At 33.3% G+C, this 20,841-nt stretch overlaps 1 protein-coding gene and 1 pseudogene across 5 annotated transcripts; one reads left to right on the top strand and one right to left on the bottom strand.

Annotated features, from left to right (window-relative positions):
* Window positions 1–2,173: 2,173 nt before the first annotated feature.
* LOC145788994 (putative protein phosphatase 2C-like protein 44) lies at window positions 2,174–4,666 on the top strand (annotated as a pseudogene).
* Window positions 4,667–4,765: 99 nt separating this feature from the next.
* Window positions 4,766–14,027, bottom strand: LOC145793067 (uncharacterized). 5 transcript variants are annotated; one of them, XM_082875486.1, is made up of 15 exons: window positions 13,101–14,022; window positions 12,738–12,888; window positions 12,289–12,506; window positions 11,966–12,018; window positions 11,826–11,881; window positions 10,519–10,671; window positions 10,067–10,284; window positions 9,744–9,796; window positions 9,604–9,659; window positions 8,294–8,446; window positions 7,842–8,059; window positions 7,519–7,571; window positions 7,361–7,434; window positions 5,264–6,221; window positions 4,766–5,101 (listed from the first exon to the last, which is right to left on the bottom strand). In XM_082875486.1, the coding sequence occupies exons 2-15, from the start codon at window positions 12,830–12,832 to the stop codon at window positions 4,862–4,864; spliced, it is 2,598 nt and encodes an 865-aa protein (XP_082731612.1). In that variant the 5' UTR covers window positions 12,833–12,888; window positions 13,101–14,022; the 3' UTR covers window positions 4,766–4,861. The 5 variants fall into 5 exon arrangements, with proteins under 5 accessions (XP_082731612.1, XP_082731611.1, XP_082731613.1 ...); XM_082875485.1 differs by having other exon boundaries at window positions 13,044–13,512; XM_082875487.1 differs by having other exon boundaries at window positions 13,282–13,420.
* Between the last annotated feature and the right edge of the window lie 6,814 nt (window positions 14,028–20,841).

Here is a 20,841-nt window from a genome sequence, read left to right on the forward strand (position 1 = left end):
TTAATAGTGTTTTGCCCTTTTTAAGGTTGGTTTGGAAAGGGTTACATTAATTAAAAAGTTTTAAAAAATATTAAAAATTAAGAATATTTTAACTTATTAACCTTTCATTTTTTTTTCACTTTCTTTTATAGAAAGATTCTTTCCAAATATAGTATTTTTTAATCTTATATTTTAATAAAAAAAAATACTAAAATGTCAATTTTCAAATGAGTTCTTAATTACTATCTCTTGTCTATTATTATTATTATTATTATTATTATCATTATTACATAGAAGGTGGAGGGAGAACCATATGACCTCCGGTTGAAGTACACAAAATTTTACGATTTAGGACTGAGCAAATAATTCGTGAAATTCGTAATCTAATTCAGTCTAGTCTAATTCAGTAGATTTGGATTAATTTTTTGAATCTGTGATTCGGTTTCGAATTGAAAAATTAAAAATACGTAGTTCACGAATTGGTTCCGGATTGAACCCACGGTTCCGAATTGGAATCGATCCGGACCGTGTACAAATTATTTATATTTTTATTATACACCCTTCTACATATTATCTTCTCTTATTTTATATAAAACTTAAATCCAAACCTAAACTCGCATAATATTTTCTTTTATTACTTTTGTTTTCTAGTTTTAGTATTGATTTGTAATGGTCTAAATACTTATGGTGGAACCAGTTTTCTTATAGTTGTTTAAATTTTAGAACAGTATATTGCTATTATGAAAAGACATGTTGCTATTGTGAAACTAATATGGTGTTATATTTATATTTTTATGAAATTAAAGTGTTATATATATTTTTTTGTTATTTAATTATGTAAATCTGTGGTCTTAAACCGATCTAATCCGTATTTAAATGGATTGATTCAGATTGGTTTCACGATTTAAATGGAATTGATTGGTTCTAATTTTTCATGAACTATAGATAACAGATTCGTCCTGATTTTACCCCAATCTGATTCAATTCGAACTACGCTCACCCCTAATTGGATTAACCGTTGTCTTGCCTTTTTGGTGAAAAGGAAACAACAAAGATATCTGTTTAGTTGTCAGTTTTCTAAAATACTACTAAAATTTAATTTGGTAAAACTAGACATTATAAAAAATTATTTTTAAAAATTTAAAAAATTACTTTTATATAAATAAGAAAATAATATAAAAAGGTGTGGTTCATTCATCTATTAAGAATGAAAGTAAATTTTGAGAATTTTTAATACCAGTGTTTATTTTTGTTAAATTAATTTTATTTTTTTTGAAAAATATTTTGAAAACATAACCAAACAGAGAGATTATTTCATTTTAATTTTTTTATTAAATATATTTAATATTAGTCTAGTTGTACAGGTATCATCGATATCTTTTTAATAGTATTAATTCTATAAAAATTGGATTAACATTTAAAAAACTATATATGTTTTATCAAAAAAAAAAATAAAAAAGTAAAAAAAAAAATGTAGAGAGAGATGTAGGTATACAAGTGTGTGTTGTGTGAAGTGTATGCAAGGTAGAGAGAGAGAAACGTATACATATAAAAACGTGTGCATGAGGCGAGAGTAGTGTGAGTGGTGAGGACAAAATGGTAAATGTAACTCTAAATTTCATCTTTATCATTTGTTGTGTAATTTTAGAAAGCATCCCACCAAATGGTAAATATATTTTTTCTTTTTTTCACTATTTTGTGTAATTTTCCTAATAATAAAGCTTTCATATTTGAAATTGACAAGATTTGACATGTTATGTGGCTATTTTTTTTTCCAGTGAAATTTTTGTTGAATTTGAAAGTATTTCACAAGACAGACAAGATTACGATAAAAAATTAACAGGTATTAGTGATATGTATGTCTAACAAAAGGAAGACAATGACCGGATTAAATTTATATCAGAAATTCAAAACTCATAAAATGTTGGCAGCAATTAATTTAGATAAGAGTCTTCTTTTTTTTGGGCTAAAAATAGGAGGTGCATTGAAAATTCCTAATAGCATTAAACTCCTCATTGACTACAAAATAATCTCAAAAACGTATATATACCAAGATCCATATGGGAGTATATATCTCTTCCCAAGAAAATCTCTCTATATTTTGATTTGAAAATCAAAACGTTTAATCTTATTATCATCCTCAAATGCCATATATATTCATTTGGTGAAACACATCTCAAGTTTCAGCATAATCATGTGGTTTAAGGATCTTCATCTCAAGCTCAAGGTAACTCTCTCTCTCTCAAAATCTATATATACATGTGAGTGTACACACACACTATTTACATGGGTTGGAGAATTAGAAGATTTGATTAATGGAGTTTTAGAATTATGGTGAATTTTTCTAGGTACACCCCAAAAAGCACCTTAAAAGCAAAATTTTAACAACATAACCAATCCAGTTATATATATTATTCAATAATTTAGGAGCAGCAAGCATGAGTTTCTTCAAGCCTGTATTTGATAAAAACATGAGTTTGGTTAAGATAAAAGTGATTGGAAGTGCAAAAAAGCAAAAATTATCCACAGTTTTTATTTTTTTGGATCATGGAGTTGAATAGTCTTTGTATTGAGTGGGCATGCCATCAAGTATGGATCCTCCAGAGCAATTTTTCATCATAAAGTCATGTGTTGTTGTATGATCACTCTAGAAGATCCATGCTGCCATACGATCACCATGAAATTCTCAAAATACCAAATATTTACAGAAGAAAAAGAGAGAAAATCAAAACTTTTCCTAAATTTGTCAAGTATGAGAGTGATTGAAGCTAAATTTCTTGTACAATCCATATCGACATGATAGCTTGGCTTTCAAGTTCTTTAGAAAAATACAGGATTTTTTTTTTCTCACGAAAATAACCAATTTTCTTACGAAAATTCTTCAATGTTTTTTGCTCTTCCAAGTTTATTTTTCTTGTTTCTTGTTTTTTTTAGATGTTTCCTTCATTGTTTTTCGAAGCCACTTACAATTTATATAACTAGACTGCAGATCACTACAATGTTAATTAATTTTTTATTGGACGGCTCCAAAACATTGTTCATTATGTGATGATATATATTTTTTTATTTTCTTTTGTTACTTTCTATTTTGTGTGGTAATTTTGTTAATGAATTGGGCAGGCATTTCGAGTGAGAAGATTTTTCAATGGAGATGTGTCAGGTAATGGAAAAAGAGAGACTGAGTTTCGAAAGAGGCCTTCATGGATGGTGCCAGTGTCACACGGTTACCATGTAGATGATCGCTAATGATGAGCCCAACTTGAAAGTTGTGGTGCAGAGAGAGCAAATTGAAGATCTTGAGTTGTGGTTTTTTGAAGTTTCCAATGCCAAAATTGGAGATGCAGTCACCAAGTACATGCAATCACGTCTGTTTGATAGAAGCCCAAAGAGGCAAGTATATGCTGAAGAAAAAGCTTTGAGATTAAATTTTTTATTAAAAAAAAAAATGTTACAGAAGGTCCTAATTTTTTAAAGGTCCAATAAGATGAGATCCCATTTTGGATATGTAGAATTGCTCATCCACATATATGCAAAAATGTTTGACAGCCTAAGTTGAGGAAGAAGAGCAAAGAAACTCTGACAAAGGCGTATCTGGGCGCAAGAGTGAAGATCAGGGAGGCAGAGAAAGCAGAGGAGACATGGAAAGTGGGCTCAGCATCTGCCATAGTCATCAATGGGGAGAGGCTTGTGATGGCCAACATGGGTGAATACAGAGCTGTTGTGTGCAGAGATGGTGAAGCTCATCCGATCAGTAGGAGGCAACAACAAGGTACCAAAAGACACTGGTTTCTCAGATTCATTCCAGGCATGCAACTCTCTCCCCCACTCCAATTATATCAATTATATATTACGTTTAAAAAAAAAGAAAAAAGAAAAAGAAAAGTGAATGAAATAGAATTTTATTTTATTCTGCTTATTAGGTGTCATATGCATGCCTAAAGTGCGCACATCTAAAAGCTCAGAAGTTGTGGTTGGAGAAGAAAGAATAGACTCTGATACAGAGTTTGTAATCTCCTCATTGACTTCAAAACATTTCAAAAATGTATATATAACCAAGATCTATATGGGAGTATATCTCTTCCCAAGAAAATCTCTCTATATTTTGATTTGAAAATCAAAATGTTTAATCTTACTATCATCCTCAAATACCATATTTATTCATTTGGTGAAACATATATATCTCAAGTTTCAGCATAATCATGTGGTTTAAGGGTCTTCATCTCAAGCTCAAGGTAACTCTCTCTCTCTCTCAAAATCTATACATACATGTGAGTGTACACACACACTATTTACATGGGTTGGAGAATCAGAAGATTTGATTAATGGAGTCTCAGAATTATGGTGAATTTTCTATGTACACCCCAAAAAACACCTTAAATGCAAAATTTTAACAACATAACCAATCCTGTTATATATATCATTCAATAATTTCGGAACAACAAGCATAAGTTTCTTCAAGCCTGTATTTGATAAAAACATGAGTTTGGTTAGGATAAAAGTGATTGGAAGTGCAAAAAAGCAGAAATTATCCACAGGCGTTATTTTTTTTGGATCATGGAGTTTAATAGTCTTTGTTATTGGGTGGGCATGCCATCGAAGTATGGATCCTCCAGAGTAATTTTTTATCATAAAGTGATGTGTTGTATGATCACTCTAGAAGATCCATGCTGCCATACGATCACCATGAAATTCTCAAAATACCAAATAATTACATAAGAAATTAGCAGAAATTAGCGCATGTTTAGGTTTCTGATAGACATCTAGTGATGTACTCTTAGATGCTCTGTACACTAACCATTTCAATGTCTGATTTTTGTTTGCTACTTAAATATAACTACAAGAGTTCATAGTTTCACATGCTTAGTTAACTATGAGACAAGATTCAATGCAGTATAAAACAATTTTGGCAAAGGAAAAGTGGATTTGAATGTACAATAAAAACTGTCTTATCAATTACTGGTTTGTGTTGGTCGTCGTTTGTTCCTTTGACAGAGCTTAGCGCAAGTTTTGTTGGCAATTGTTTTCGGGTTTTCTGTGAGGATGCCAACTGAGCAGTTCTTGCTGCAATTCTCTTTTCCCTCTCCATCTTCAAAGTTTCCAGTCGCTTGCGATATTCCTCTTCCTGTAAAAGAAACAACTTGAAGATATAAGAAGTCCATTGGAATGACAAACATGCTAAGCTGGCAAAAGAAAAATTGCACTGTAACTATAAGAACATGAAGCTAAAGCAAAAGGGCATCTTCTCACTGTGTTGTAGAGTGTTGAAGTATAATAAGCAACGTACCTTGTTTTTCTTCATTTTCTGGATATCAGCTTTGAAAGCTCTTAGTTTTTCAGCACGAGCTCGTGCATCTTCCAAAGGACGCATTTTTGAAGTTTTCCCTTTTCTTATTGGTCCCACAGTCTTCTTATCTAAAGCATCTTCAACTTTTGACTTCCGATCCTTGTCTGACTTCTTGGACCCTTGCTTGACATCTTCTTCAACTTCCTTATTTCTGTTATCCAGTGAAGCAGCATCTTCAACATGAGCCTGCATTTCATAGTCCAAAGCAGGGTCATATCCAGTAGTCATTTTTTCTGTCCCGCATTCAGGCATGAAGCTCAAATCATCTGGCTCATAGTTAATTTGGTTTCCAGTCCTATTAGAACTATATTCTGACCTCTGCATTGTTGAAGGAAGCTCAGAATCCATGTCAATAGCAGTTCTAACGTTAGTTCCAACATGATCTAGTGACATTGACTGGAATGGAACTATGAAGGATTCATCAATCATATCTTGTGGTGAACTCCCATCCAAATTATTGGTGGCACGCGTGAATCCATTTACAACCAGCGGATCTGATGAACTCAAAAAATGTGATTGGTTTTCTCGTCCAACAATCATAAAATCATCATTTGCATTGTTCCTATACAAAACCTTTCTTCCATTTGTTTCTGTAAATCGTATATCCATTTGGTCATCAGTTGATCCTATACCATCTCCATAATGACCCTCTCCTCTAGAAATTAAACCTTCATCATTTGATGCCCTCAACATCCGAGCCACGTTTCCACTAGCTTTATGGAATTCAGTAATCCTCCCGTCTTGTCCTTCAGTTGAATCTCTCCCAACAACAGCAAATGACACCAGTGGTGCCATGTGATCAATGTCAAAACCAGCAGCTACTGCACGTGCAAAGGCCATGCCTTGTTCTTTCTGCAGTACACTTCTCCGTCTCTCTAGGACTTTCAAAAGTTGGACTCTGATTAAATATGCAAAATAAGTACAATGAGTACAGGGCTCCTCAAAATGTTTTCAAATATTGTTACCCATTAGACATACAAGCAGATGACAACATGTCTCACAACCTTAAAACATGGCATCTTCATTTCATTTTGATTTATGATATGCAAATGTTTATTTCGAATAAAATTGGTTCATTCTTGAGAAAGAAACATCTGGACATTTCACAAATTTATATGAGTATGAATGAGAAAGCAAATAATGCAGAACCAATATCAATGAATTATCAGGTTTCCCCACACAATAATGAGACTTTTGTGTGTGAGCGTGTATATTTATACAACTTATGTCATTAGGCTGGCCCACCACTATATAGGTAGGTGTAAGGTACTGAACCACTATCAAAGACAATACTTAGGCTAGAGCAAATAAGTGACATGGAATAGAATCATCCATAGAGATATTCTAGTAACTACACTGCATTCAGGCAAATAGCTTAGGCGCCATATCCATGGGGACACACACAGCGATTGCACTTGGAAACAGACAGGCATAAAAAAACAATAAATAAATAAAACAAAACTCCAGAATCTAGCCACTTGAACACAACAACTGTGCAGCAGCAAATGAGATTTTGTGAAACACACTTGAAGACACATTTCACCCATACCACTGTAATCAAAGTTTTCACGTTCCTTCTTGTGGACAAAAAGATCATTGAGTTGCATTTACCTCTTCAGCATTCAAACTAAAAGATAGTAATACAAGTATACTTTACATGTCAAGCAGAAATGAAATGGTATTGAATCCAAAGCAGTTTTGTGACATTAGGAAAACTTGAGACAAATTTAAAGATAGAGGCTGCATGAATCTATTCTGTGTATATGGGTGCCCAATGATGCAATACAAGCATAATTATGGGAACCTTGCCGTGCTATTTTGACATTCCAATTTATATTAAATTGTGCTTATTGGATACCATTTGACATTGGTTATGTCCAGATTTAGTTCGTACTTATCAGTGCACCCGGCAAAGTATATTATAACCATCTATATCAATGAAAATCAATTTAGAATTATTAGAGAAAAATTACAACCACCCTAATGTTTAAACCCTTGAGTAACAAAAGAAATTTCACAGATAATTTTATCACCCACCGTAGCACTAGAATATACTTTGAATTTCCTTCCTGTGCGATGGAACCATTTGCCTCAGGTGGATGCAAATCAGGCTGCCAGTACAAGAAACCATATTATGATTGCATATATGATAAGTCCAACATTTGAAGACAATACTTGATTTGATGTGGAGTTACCTTGTAAAGAACAATTGCTCTTTCCTCATTAGCATCAGTCACGGTTTTGTCGCCTGCCCAGAATTTTGAATGTAACTCAATACCATAAAAAATAAATTAAATTTAAAAATTAATATATTCAGCATCTACTGCAGCAGAGTACAAACTTCATGTTCATCGCTTAATCTTTTAAAGCCCTAAAATCTACCAAACCGGTGTGAAATTTGAAGGAACGGTGTAAATGGAATAGGGGGAGTCCAGTGAAATCTGTGATATGATCAGAAGAAAGAAAGGATAACATCTTTTGTTGGTAGGACCACTCATTTATGACTTGGTGTACATACCTGCACTTGCATCAATGGCTGCTTTTCCATTGTCCTCTGAAGCCAAGTCACCATGTGATTCATTCTGTTTGTTGGCCATGCTAGAAAGCATAATGCCTGATGCATTCATGGCAGAGAAGTCTGATCTGTTGGACATTGCTTCTGCTGCTTCAATTTCAAGCCACTGTCCAGTCTCATGCTTTCCCTTCCACAGATCTACGAACCTCGAGCATGCATCCCTGTAGCATGGGCAAATCTAACATCATACAAAAAAATGGTATCTACAAAGAAAAACTGGTGTGACAATTGTGGAAAAGAGGGAATAAAAAGCTCCATTCAATGCAATATCGAAGTGGGCTCTATGAGCACAAACATGAATTAAAAAAGAAAAAAGAAGAAGAAAATCGGTAAGAAAGGGGTTGAGGAGGTGGGGGATGGCAATCAACATCTGCAAACAAGGAATTGCTGCTTACATTAAACGCGAGGCTCCAAAGCATTCAGCAAATGACACCAGTGGTGCCATGTGATCAATGTCAAAACCAGCAGCTACTGCACGTGCAAAGGCCATGCCTTGTTCTTTCTGCAGTACACTTTTCTGTGTCTCTAGGACTTTCAAAAGTTGGACTCTGATTAAATATGCAAAATAAGTACAATGAGTACAGGGCTCCTCAAAATGTTTTCAAATATTGTTACCCATTGGACATACAAGCAGATGACAACATGTCTCACAACCTTAAAACATGGCATCTTCATTTCATTTTGATTTGTGATATGCAAATGTTTATTTCAAATAAAATTGGTTCATTCTTGAGAAAGAAACATCTGGACATTTCACAAATTTATATGAGTATGAATGAGAAAGCAAATAATGCAGAACCAATATCAATGAATTATCAGGTTTCCCCACACAATAATGAGACTTTTGTGTGTGTGCGTGTATATTTATACAACTTATGTCATTAGGCTGGCCCACCACTATATAGGTAGGTATAAGGTACTGAACCACTATCAAAGACAATACTTAGGCTAGAGCAAATAAGTGACATGGAATAGAATCATCCATAGAGATATTCTAGTAACTACACTGCATTCAGGCAAATAGCTTAGGCGCCATATCCATGGGGACACACACAGCGATTGCACTTGGAAACAGACAGGCATAAAAAAACAATAAATAAATAAAACAAAACTCCAGAATCTAGCCACTTGAACACAACAACTGTGCAGCAGCAAATGAGATTTTGTGAAACACACTTGAAGACACATTTCACCCATACCACTGTAATCAAAGTTTCCACGTTCCTTCTTGTGGACAAAAAGATCATTGAGTTGCATTTACCTCTTCAGCATTCAAACTAAAAGATAGTAATACAAGTATACTTTACATGTCAAGCAGAAATGAAATGGTATTGAATCCAAAGCAGTTTTGTGACATTAGGAAAACTTGAGACAAATTTCAAGATAGAGGCTGCAGGAATCTATTCTGTGTATATGGGTGCCCAATGATGCAATACAAGCATAATTATGGGAACCTTGCCGTAATATTTTGACATTCCAATTTATATTAAATTGTGCTTATTGGATACCATTTGACATTGGTTATGTCCAGATTTAGTTCGTACTTATCAGTGCACCCGGCAAAGTATATTATAACCATCTATATCAATGAAAATCAATTTAGAATTATTAGAGAAAAATTACAACCACCCTAATGTTTAAACCCTTGAGTAACAAAAGAAATTTCACAGATAATTTTATCACCCATCGTAGCACTAGAATATACTTTGAATTTCCTTCCTGTGCGATGGAACCATTTGCCTCAGGTGGATGCGAATCAGGCTGCCAGTACAAGAAACCATATTATGATTGCATATATGATAAGTCCAACATTTGAAGACAATACTTGATTTGATGTGGAGTTACCTTGTAAAGAACAATTGCTCTTTCCTCATTAGCATCAGTCACGGTTTTGTCGCCTGCCCAGAATTTTGAATGTAACTCAATACCATAAAAAATAAATTAAATTTAAAAATTAATATATTCAGCATCTACTGCAGCAGAGTACAAGCTTCATGTTCATCGCTTAATCCTTTAAAGCCCTGAAATCTACCAAACCGGTGTGAAATTTGAAGGAACGGTGTAAATGGAATAGGGGGAGTCCAGTGAAATCTGTGATATGATCAGAAGAAAGAAAGGATAACATCTTTTGTTGGTAGGACCACTCATTTATGACTTGGTGTACATACCTGCACTTGCATCAATGGCTGCTTTTCCATTGTCCTCTGAAGCCAAGTCACCATGTGATTCATTCTGTTTGTTGGCCATGCTAGAAAGCATAATGCCTGATGCATTCATGGCAGAGAAGTCTGATCTGTTGGACATTGCTTCTGCTGCTTCAATTTCAAGCCACTGTCCAGTCTCATGCTTTACCTTCCACAGATCTACGAACCTCGAGCATGCATCCCTGTAGCATGGGCAAATCTAACATCATACAAAAAAATGGTATCTACAAAGAAAAACTGGTGTGACAATTGTGGAAAAGAGGGAATAAAAAGCTCCATTCAATGCAATATCGAAGTGGGCTCTATGAGCACAAACGTGAATTAAAAAAGAAAAAAGAAGAAGAAAATCGGTAAGAAAGGGGTTGAGGAGGTGGGGGATGGCAATCAACATCTGCAAACAAGGAATTGCTGCTTACATTAAACGCGAGGCTCCAAAGCATTCAGCAAATGACACCAGTGGTGCCATGTGATCAATGTCAAAACCAGCAGCTACTGCACGTGCAAAGGCCATGCCTTGTTCTTTCTGCAGTACACTTCTCTGTGTCTCTAGGACTTTCAAAAGTTGGACTCTGATTAAATATGCAAAATAAGTACAATGAGTACAGGGCTCCTCAAAATGTTTTCAAATATTGTTACCCATTGGACATACAAGCAGATGACAACATGTCTCACAACCTTAAAACATGGCATCTTCATTTCATTTTGATTTGTGATATGCAAATGTTTATTTCAAATAAAATTGGTTCATTCTTGAGAAAGAAACATCTGGACATTTCACAAATTTATATGAGTATGAATGAGAAAGCAAATAATGCAGAACCAATATCAATGAATTATCAGGTTTCCCCACACAATAATGAGACTTTTGTGTGTGTGCGTGTATATTTATACAACTTATGTCATTAGGCTGGCCCACCACTATATAGGTAGGTGTAAGGTACTGAACCACTATCAAAGACAATACTTAGGCTAGAGCAAATAATTGACATGGAATAGAATCATCCATAGAGATATTCTAGTAACTACACTACATTCAGGCAAATAGCTTAGGCGCCATATCCATGGGGACACACACAGCGATTGCACTTGGAAACAGACAGGCATAAAAAGACAATAAATAAATAAAACAAAACTCCAGAATCTAGCCACTTGAACACAACTGTGCAGCAGCAAATGAGATTTTGTGAAACACACTTGAAGACACATTTCACCCATACCACTGTAATCAAAGTTTCCACGTTCCTTCTTGTGGACAAAAAGATCATTGAGTTGCATTTACCTCTTCAGCATTCAAACTAAAAGGTAGTAATACAAGTATACTTTACATGTCAAGCAGAAATGAAATGGTATTGAATCCAAAGCAGTTTTGTGACATAAGGAAAACTTGAGACAAATTTAAAGATAGAGGCTGCAGGAATCTATTCTGTGTATATGGGTGCCCAATGATGCAATACAAGCATAATTATGGGAACCTTGCTGCACTATTTTGACATTCCAATTAATATTAAATTGTGCTTATTGGATACCATTTGACATTGGTTATGTCCAGATTTAGTTCATACTTATCAGTGCACCCGGCAAAGTATATTATAACCATCTATATCAATGAAAATCAATTTAGAATTATTAGAGAAAAATTACAACCACCCTAATGTTTAAACCCTTGAGTAACAAAAGAAATTTCACAGATAATTTTATCACCCATTGTAGCACTAGAATATACTTTGAATTTCCTTCCTGTGCGATGGAACCATTTGCCTCAGGTGGATGCGAATCAGGCTGCCAGTACAAGAAACCATATTATGATTGCATATATGATAAGTCCAACATTTGAAGACAATACTTGATTTGATGTGGAGTTACCTTGTAAAGAACAATTGCTCTTTCCTCATTAGCATCAGTCACGGTTTTGTCGCCTGCCCAGAATTTTGAATGTAACTCAATACCATAAAAAATAAATTAAATTTAAAAATTAATATATTCAGCATCTACTGCAGCAGAGTACAAGCTTCATGTTCATCGCTTAATCCTTTAAAGCCCTGAAATCTACCAAACCAGTGTGAAATTTGAAGGAACGGTGTAAATGGAATAGGGGGAGTCCAGTGAAATCTGTGATATGATCAGAAGAAAGAAAGGATAACATCTTTTGTTGGTAGGACCACTCATTTATGACTTGGTGTACATACCTGCACTTGCATCAATGGCTGCTTTTCCATTGTCCTCTGAAGCCAAGTCACCATGTGATTCATTCTGTTTGTTGGCCATGCTAGAAAGCATAATGCCTGATGCATTCATGGCAGAGAAGTCTGATCTGTTGGACATTGCTTCTGCTGCTTCAATTTCAAGCCACTGTCCAGTCTCATGCTTTCCCTTCCACAGATCTATGAACCACGAGCATGCATCCCTGTAGCATGGGCAAATCTAACATCATACAAAAAAATGGTATCTACAAAGAAAAACTGGTGTGACAATTGTGGAAATGAGGGAATAAAAAGCTCCATTCAATGCAATATCGAAGTGGGCTGCATGAGCACAAACGTGAATTAAAAAAGAAAAAAGAAGAAGAAAATCAGTAAGAAAGGTGAGGAGGTGGGGGATGGCAATCAACATCTGCAAACAAGGAATTGCTGCTTACATTAAACGCGAGGCTCCAAGGCATTCAGCAAATAACACCAGTGGCGCCATGTGATCAATGTAAAAAACAGCAGCTACTACATGTGCAAAGGCCATGCCTTCTTCTTTCTGCAGTACACTTTTCCGCCTCTAGGACTTTCAAAAGTTGGACTCTGATTAATATGCAAAATAAGTACAATGAATGAGTACAGGGCTCCTCAAAATGTTATCAAATATTGTTACCCATGGGACATACCTAAATCTATGATTGAAAAAGGAAATACAAAGTTTCCTGTTTACTTACACCACAACCTTGCCTTATTCTTACCTATTCCTAATATATACAATGCCATATATACAAAATATATTCTCACAGTCTCACAACCTTAAAACGAATCCGGATCTTCTGTCGCACTCGCCTGTCGCCCTCCAAAACGACGTCGTTTGGAGGTTTTTTTTTTTTTTTTTTTTCCGTCTTCTTCTTTCTCTTGACCCTCCTCTCCAACACAGAACCAACCCATTTTTGCTCTGAATTGCACAGCTATGATTTGAACCCATTGCAATACCTTCAAATTCGAATGGTAAATGAGAAGGAACATCAAGCTGTCCACTTGAATTGCTTCCTTTGAAGATCAAAATCCCAGTCTGTGTCAATCCACAAGCATGAGACACCCCACATGGTAAGATTACCAAACTCCCTCTGAATCTCATCTCCAATTTCACTCTCTCCCCAACAAACAACTCTACTGTTATTCTTCAATATCCCACAAGGAAACCTCTCTGCTTCATCTTTTTTTTACCCACAAACCCAAGAACTAATTTCATCATCAGAATAATCATCATCATCAAACCCAGAATAATTTCTCTGCTTCATCTTTTTTTTTACCCACCCAAAATTTCAAACCCAAGAACTAAAATCAAATTTCATCATCATCATCAAACCCAGAATAATTTCAAACCCAGAATAATTTCGGTCTTTGTTTTTTTTTTTTTAATTGAAAAAAAAGATGTTGGGGGAGATGGGAAGGGTGTGGGAGTTTTTGTAGCATTGAATTGTTTGGGTGGGTTGGCCGGCGACGATGACGCAGACGGTAGAGGAAGTGATGGCGAGGGTGGAGGAGGTGGAGCGTAGTGGGAGAGGAGAGAGAGAGTTCGAAAGAAGAAGAAGAAAAGTCCTCAGCATAGACTGAAGAGAAAGAAGAAGAAGAAAAGAAAAAAAAAAAATACACGGCGGCTCCCCTCCCACCACCCTTCTTCTTCTCCCTTCCTCTCTCTCTTCTTCCCCTCCCCTCCCCTCTGGTTTCTGTTCTGCAGAAGAAGAAGAGGCCTCTGGTTTTCTTCAAACGGTGCTATTTCGTTGCTCGAAATTTAGTGGCCCTAATGGCCCAAAATTTCCATATAAGGCAAAAAAAAAAAAAAAAAAAAAAACAAGGCAAAAAAAAAAAGAAAAAAAAAGGAAAATGTCTCGTAGCTCAAATTTTGTGGCTCAAATGTGGCTCAAATGGCCAAAACGACGTCGTTTTGGCCATTTTTATGTTGTTCTGTACTCAAAACGACGTCGTTTTGGCCATTTGAGCCACTTTTGAGCCACAAAATTTGAGCTACGTAGCATTGTCGAAAAAAAAAACAAACTTATCCAAAAAAGGAAATTAGGGCCATTAGGGCCACTGTTTTAACCAAACACAGACCGAAGTGAAAAAAAAAAAAAAACTCCAAAACGACGTCGTTTTGGAGGGCGACAGGGACGGCGACAGAGGAGCGCGACCGAGGACCCGGATTCACCTTAGAACATGGCATCTTCATTTCATTTTGATTTATGATATGCAAATGTTAATTTCAAATAGGAATTGGGGTCGCTGACTGCTGTGCCTCATTTTGTGGTGTTTTATGAATTTATTTTTATAATTTAAACTGTTCATGTTGTAGGGTTTGTTGTGTACTTTATGCCTACTAAAAATCATATTAATCGGATATCAATAACTTATGATTGATAACCAAAAAAATAAACAATAAGTTTTTCTTTTGAAAAATAGTATAAAAATATGTAATTTGATGGTATATTCATTTTTATTCAAGTATGTTTTTGGGGTTCATTTGTCTTTATAACCAAGTTATTTATCAAAAATGAGGAAAGAAAAGTGTAAATTTTGAATTTTGGTTTTTTATGTAAATGTTACATGTCAATACTTCATTCTCTTTTTATAAAATATTAACAAACTTTTATAAAGAAATTTTTTTTGTTTTGCCAAGTTTTATAAAGGAGGTTTAACTTCAATATTCTTAAAAACTATTAGGTTGGCAGTCATGTTTTAAAATGTAAAAATATTTTATATAATTTAAAAAAAAAATTCACCAACAAAAAAATCAACAAAAAATTAACCCTTAAAAAAATATTGGATAAGGCAACCTTACTGCTTGCCAAATTGGTGCAGAATATTGTTTTCAAGAATAATTCTCTTCTAAATTAGTAATAATTTTTTGGTAATGGAAATGGTATAAATCCAAAATTTTTAACCTGGAAAATATTTCAAAATTTTAGTGTACAATATAAATTTAAAATTAATAAAATGTAAGTCACACAATAATGATGTTATTATTTTGAAAACAATATGGAATTGGTATGGGAAGTATGGATCATGAAAATTGATTTAAAATTAATAAAATGTAAGTTACACCATAATGATATTATTTTGAAAACAATGGGTGATCCAATTTTCAATGGAATTGGTATGGGAAGTATGGATCATGGAAATTGAACACGGATTGTGGAAAAAAATACATAGAAGGATATCGGATAAATGAGGAAGGAACCTTTTTTGACCATTGAATTATGACCATCCATTTTTGCCAATTAAATAGTAAACAACAAAAAAATATTTTGATAAATTATACTATACTCATTTATGTTTAATCATCTTTTTATTTAATTTTTTAGATTTTAAGTTTTTTTTTAATTGAATCTTAAAAATAATTTTTGTTAAAAATTTGACAGAAAATGCTATAATAACCATTACATAATGTAAATATTATCCTAGGAAGTTGCATCACACAACAGGTAAGACTCGAACCCAACCATCACCTCTGGCAAGGGAGCACCTCATCTACTGGCCCAATCCTTGGTCTTACTCTGGTACATACTGTATAGAGTCAAATTTGAGAAAGTAAAGAGTCAGTATTGTAACTTTATTGTCCTGACTATGGCATGAAAAACTTTCTTTCCCTTTCAATAGTTTAGCAAACTCCTAAACAACCTTGCTAAGTTAGAACAATTAGAAATTCTAATTCATAGTCAAATGTGAAGCATGGCATGAATCTCTCGCTATTATAAATCCAGCAAGTTTGAGTTAAAATTAGACTGTCTTTTTGGAGTTGTTTTCAAGAATTCAGTGATTCCTCTTGCACTGGATATTTTATATCACTGCTGCAAAAAACCACTATTACCATTTTCGAAAACATCTTTCCTTTTAGTTTACTATTTCTCTTTAGCTGATCTGATGCACAGATCTTAATGGTTTGGGTGTTTTGACATCGGCACTCTCTCTATACAGTGTTTTGACATCCTCTCATTGGTCTTGGATGTTCTTCAATTTGAAGAGCGATAGAAAAACAGAGTGAGAAAGTGAGTCAGTTTTGAAATTGTATTTCTCTTTAGCTTATACACTGAGATCTTAATGGTTTGGGTGGGTGTTTTGACATCGGCTCTCTCTCCCTCACTCTCTCTGTACAGTGTTTTGACATCCTCTCATTGGTGTTGGTTGTTTTTCAATTTAAAGAGAGAAATAGAAAAACAAAGTGAGAGAGTGACTTAGTTTTGAGACTGTATTTCTCTATTAAATATATTTTTATAATTACATTTTAATTTTAAATTTAAATAGTGTTGTAATTACAATTATATTATAATCTTAATATTATCTACACCGTACCTTCAGGCACGGGCATACGCTAGTGTATTTATATGTTGGGACATGAATGTTTATGGTGTGTAGAGAGGTTGGATATTGATTATGATTTGCATGCAGAGTTGAATTTCGAGAATGGTTGTTTAAGTGAGATTTTTTGTGTTGAAATGAGAAGTTTTATTACAAAAAAGATAAGGTTTTTAAAACATTTTCTTTTGGAAGTAATGATGGGAATGAGAAAGAAAAGAAATCATTTTATATTGACTTGTGTCAAGAGAAACATTTCAAGAAAAACACAGTTATATGAGTACATTTTGTATAATAAATGTCACACTACTTATACGGTATGTCCTGATGCATTCATGATCATTTTTATCTATATGTTGTGATTGGTTAGGATCTTCGGGATCTCTATTGGGCTTATTGCTCATCTCACGTGTTGATGACCTTTTTCAGGTACAAGGCTGGAGGAATCGTGTATGATTTGAAGTCTCTTAACTGTTGGCCACAGGGCCCTTTATTTGTAGGCCGAGTGCCATGTATTGTATAAGAGTAAATCCCTTTATTTTATTTGTGGTTATTCAATGTAAGCCTATGGGCATTGTATCATGTCTTATTTATATCATCATTGTTATCGTGAGAGAATGTTATTATTTATTCTAGTTATTCTCAACTAGATGGAATTGTTATAAAGGATTTGGTAATGGATTTGGATAATAAAAGTCGGGGTGTGAAAAAAACTCTATTAAAATCTCTAATCAACAGTCATAACCAAACTCTTTTTAAAATTCAATTCAAAAAATTAATTGTTAACAAAAAGGAACACTCTTAACCAAACTCTTTTTAAAATTCAATTGAAAAAAATTAATGATTAACAAAAAAATAACAGTCATAACCAAACTCTTTTTCAAATTCAATTCAAAAAATTGATTATTAATAAAAAATTTCAATTAAAATTTTTTTTATTCAAAATTTTATAAACAAAATAATTTGAAGGTCATAATAAATATTCAATTACTGATGATACCGAACTCATGATTGTATATTTGATTCGAATTATATTTTTTTCAATATTTTTTAGTTAAAATATTTTTATATTTTTAATAATTACTATCACAAATCATTTGCTAGTTATTATATTATTATTTTTCAAACAAATGGCCACAAAATTAGAAAGTATTATATACATTGATAGTCAAACAAAAATTAAAATATCATTTCATTCGTATCTACACAATTTATCACACATAATTCAATATTATTGGAATTTTTTCATTTGTTAAATTTCATCAATTGTGTGGGAAACCGAAAACCTATGTACCTTCATGGGAAACCAGTGAACCCTATGTACCTTCATCGTTTATATTATTGTGCCTCACCTGATGACTGAACCAAACCCGTGAACACTCTTAACCAAACCTTATGTACCTGCAAACCTGTCCTGCACACTCATGGCCCTTTCTGCCAAACCTCAGTTTCTGATAAAAAAAAAAAAAAAAAAAACAAAAAATGATGCGTAAAGCTCTTTGGAACGTTGTGAAATTGAGACTATAATAGCCTCATAGCCTGACTTCAAAACACCCAACAACTTTCATTACTTCAATGCCTTCAGCAACTTCTTCACCATCTTCATTTATCTTCATCGTTGAATAGTGTCAATACAACCACCACTAACTTGAAACATATAACCAGCTCCTCCACCAGCTACCTCAATTACTTTCACAAATTCAGTTCACCACCTACCTCAATAAATTTCAAAAATTCAGTCTATATATTTACAAATCTTGATCGTGTAAAACAAGAAGAGAGGAAGAGCTTTCTTTTTGTACAGAGCTTCATAACAACACCCGAATCCAAATTCAGTCCACCACCTTCTACAATTAATTTCACAAATTCAATCAATATATTTACATTAGTTTCCATGTAAAACAAGAAGAGATGAAGAGCTTTGATTAAGTTCAGAGTTTCACAACAGCAGTAGAGGTTCACAATAGTAGCAGGAGCCGAATCCATCAAAGAACTGATCAACTGGGGGTCTTCCGACCGATCAATCGGCTCCACCTTTTCACAAATTTTTTTTTTTTTGCTCAACCTGAGACTTCATTTGGCTATCCTGTTTCTGACCTTTTGCACACCATTTCCTCACAGCAGCAACCGAAACCTTCCATACCTTTTGCTTACCTTCAGAAGTCATGCCCAGAACAAAAAGAACAAGACCAGAACATGGCAAAACCACTAACCCTCCACTACGCCAACAACAGCAACAACAGGCTTATCCAACTGTTGATTTTCTCACTTACAATCATGAACAAGCTTTTGAACAACCGACCAATTGTTATCGCGAAAAAGGGTAAATCTCCCTCATCAATATGATCCTCTGTTGGTGAACAAACTTGAGACGATGGGATGACTAAATTTAATCAATTTACTACAAAAAGTATATTCACGTCCTGTGTATTTATTTTATGTTCACTTGAGACCAACTGAGGGAGAAGTTGGAGAGAATAATCTAACATCTTATGTCAAAGGTAAAATAATCACATTGAATAGCCACACTTTGGAGAGCAAATATAAGGGTGGAAATACATTTGGAGAGCACAACCAAATACAGCCAAAGATTTTTTCCTTTCATTTTACTTCTTTCTCTTTTTTTTTTCATTTTCTTTTATAGAAAGATTCTTTCCAAGTATATTATTTTTTTAATCTTAGATTTTAATAAAAAAATTTACTAAAATGTCAATTTTCAAATGAGTTCTTAAATGGTTGTTTGGCATGTGCTAAAATAGCACATACTATTTTAGCATATTATCCTATTTAGGTCACAATCATCTTATTGAAGTCGCATCACCTCTCTACTACATTACTTCAAACCCAACCCATATTTTATATTTTTTTTTATAAAAAGTCAAAAAATATACTAATTTAACGCTTCTCAAACTATTATTATTATTATTATTATTATTATTATTATTAATATTAATACATGGAAGGTGAAGGGAGAACCCTATGACCTCTGGTTGAAGTACACAAAATTTTAACCATTGGATTAACCATTGTCTTTGCCTTTTTGGTGAAAAGGAAACAATAAAGGTATCTGTTTAGTTGTCAGTTGTCTAAAAAAACTACTGAAATTTAATTTGGTAAAAGTACACATTATAAAAAAATCATTTTTAAAAATTTAAAAAATTACTTTTGTATAAATAGAAAAATAATATAAAAAGAATGAATGCTTTGAAATTTTCATTATGTGGTTCATTCATCTATTAAGAATGAAAGAAAATTTTGAGAATTTTAAATACTATTTTTGTTAAATTAATTTTATTTTAAAAAAAAATATTTTGAAAACATAACCAGACAAAGCGATTATTTTATTTTAATTTTTTTATTAAATATATTTAATATAAGTCTAGTTTTAAAGGTATCACCGATATCTTTTTAATAGTATTAATTCTATAAAAATTGGATTAACATTTTTAAAAACTACATATGTTTTATCAAAATAAAATAAAAAGTAAAAAAAAAAAAAATGTAGAGAGAGATGTAGGTATACAATTGTGTGTTGAGTGAAGTGTGTGCGAGGTAGAGAAAGAGAGAAACACATACGCATAAAAACACGTGCATGAGACAAAAGTAGTGCGAGTGGTGAGGATAAAATGGTAAATGTAACTCTAAATTTCACGTCCTTGTAAGTATTTTCATCTTTATTATTTGTTGTGTAATTTTAGAAAGCATCCCACTAAATGGTAAATATTTTTCTTACTTTTTTTTTTCACTATTTTGTGTAATTTTTCCTAATAATAAAGCTTTTATACTATTTGAAATTGATAAGATTTGACATGTAATGGGGCAATTTTTTTTTAGTAAATTTTTTATTGAATTTGAAAGGATTTCACAAGTTAGACAAGATTACGGTAAAAAATTAGCAGGTATTAGTGATACATATGTCTAAAAAAAAGGAGAAAATGGCCGGATTAAATTTATATCAGAAATTCAAAGCTCATAAAATACTGGCAGTAATTAATAATTTTTTCAAGTAATTGATTCAAATAATAAAAGCTCATAATCCATTAGTATAATAATTTTTTTATCTAGCACAAAAAAAAAAAAAACTGGAAAAAAAGAAAAAAAAAAGAAGAAAAAGAAAAAAGAAAGAAGACATGATAGACAAGATAAATATTTTTATGGGTAAATAGTTCCAGCCAAACAACTGCATGATATGCACTAGTC

This window comes from Camellia sinensis, chromosome 6 (assembly GCF_055761805.1).
Source record: "Camellia sinensis isolate YWXY chromosome 6, ASM5576180v1, whole genome shotgun sequence".
Lineage (NCBI taxonomy): Eukaryota > Viridiplantae > Streptophyta > Magnoliopsida > Ericales > Theaceae > Camellia > Camellia sinensis.

Bases quoted from the DNA above. Each gene is read 5' to 3' on its own strand.
- LOC145793067 (XM_082875484.1), bottom strand. From the start codon at position 12,832: ATGGCCTTTGCACATGTAGTAGCTGCTGTTTTTTACATTGATCACATG. The intron at 12,507-12,737 runs GTAAGCAGCAAT...CCCATGCTACAG, and splicing joins CTTGGAGCCTCGCGTTTAAT to GGATGCATGCTCGTGGTTCA. The intron at 5,102-5,263 runs GTACGTTGCTTA...TTTCTTTTACAG, and splicing joins AGAAAATGAAGAAAAACAAG to GAAGAGGAATATCGCAAGCG.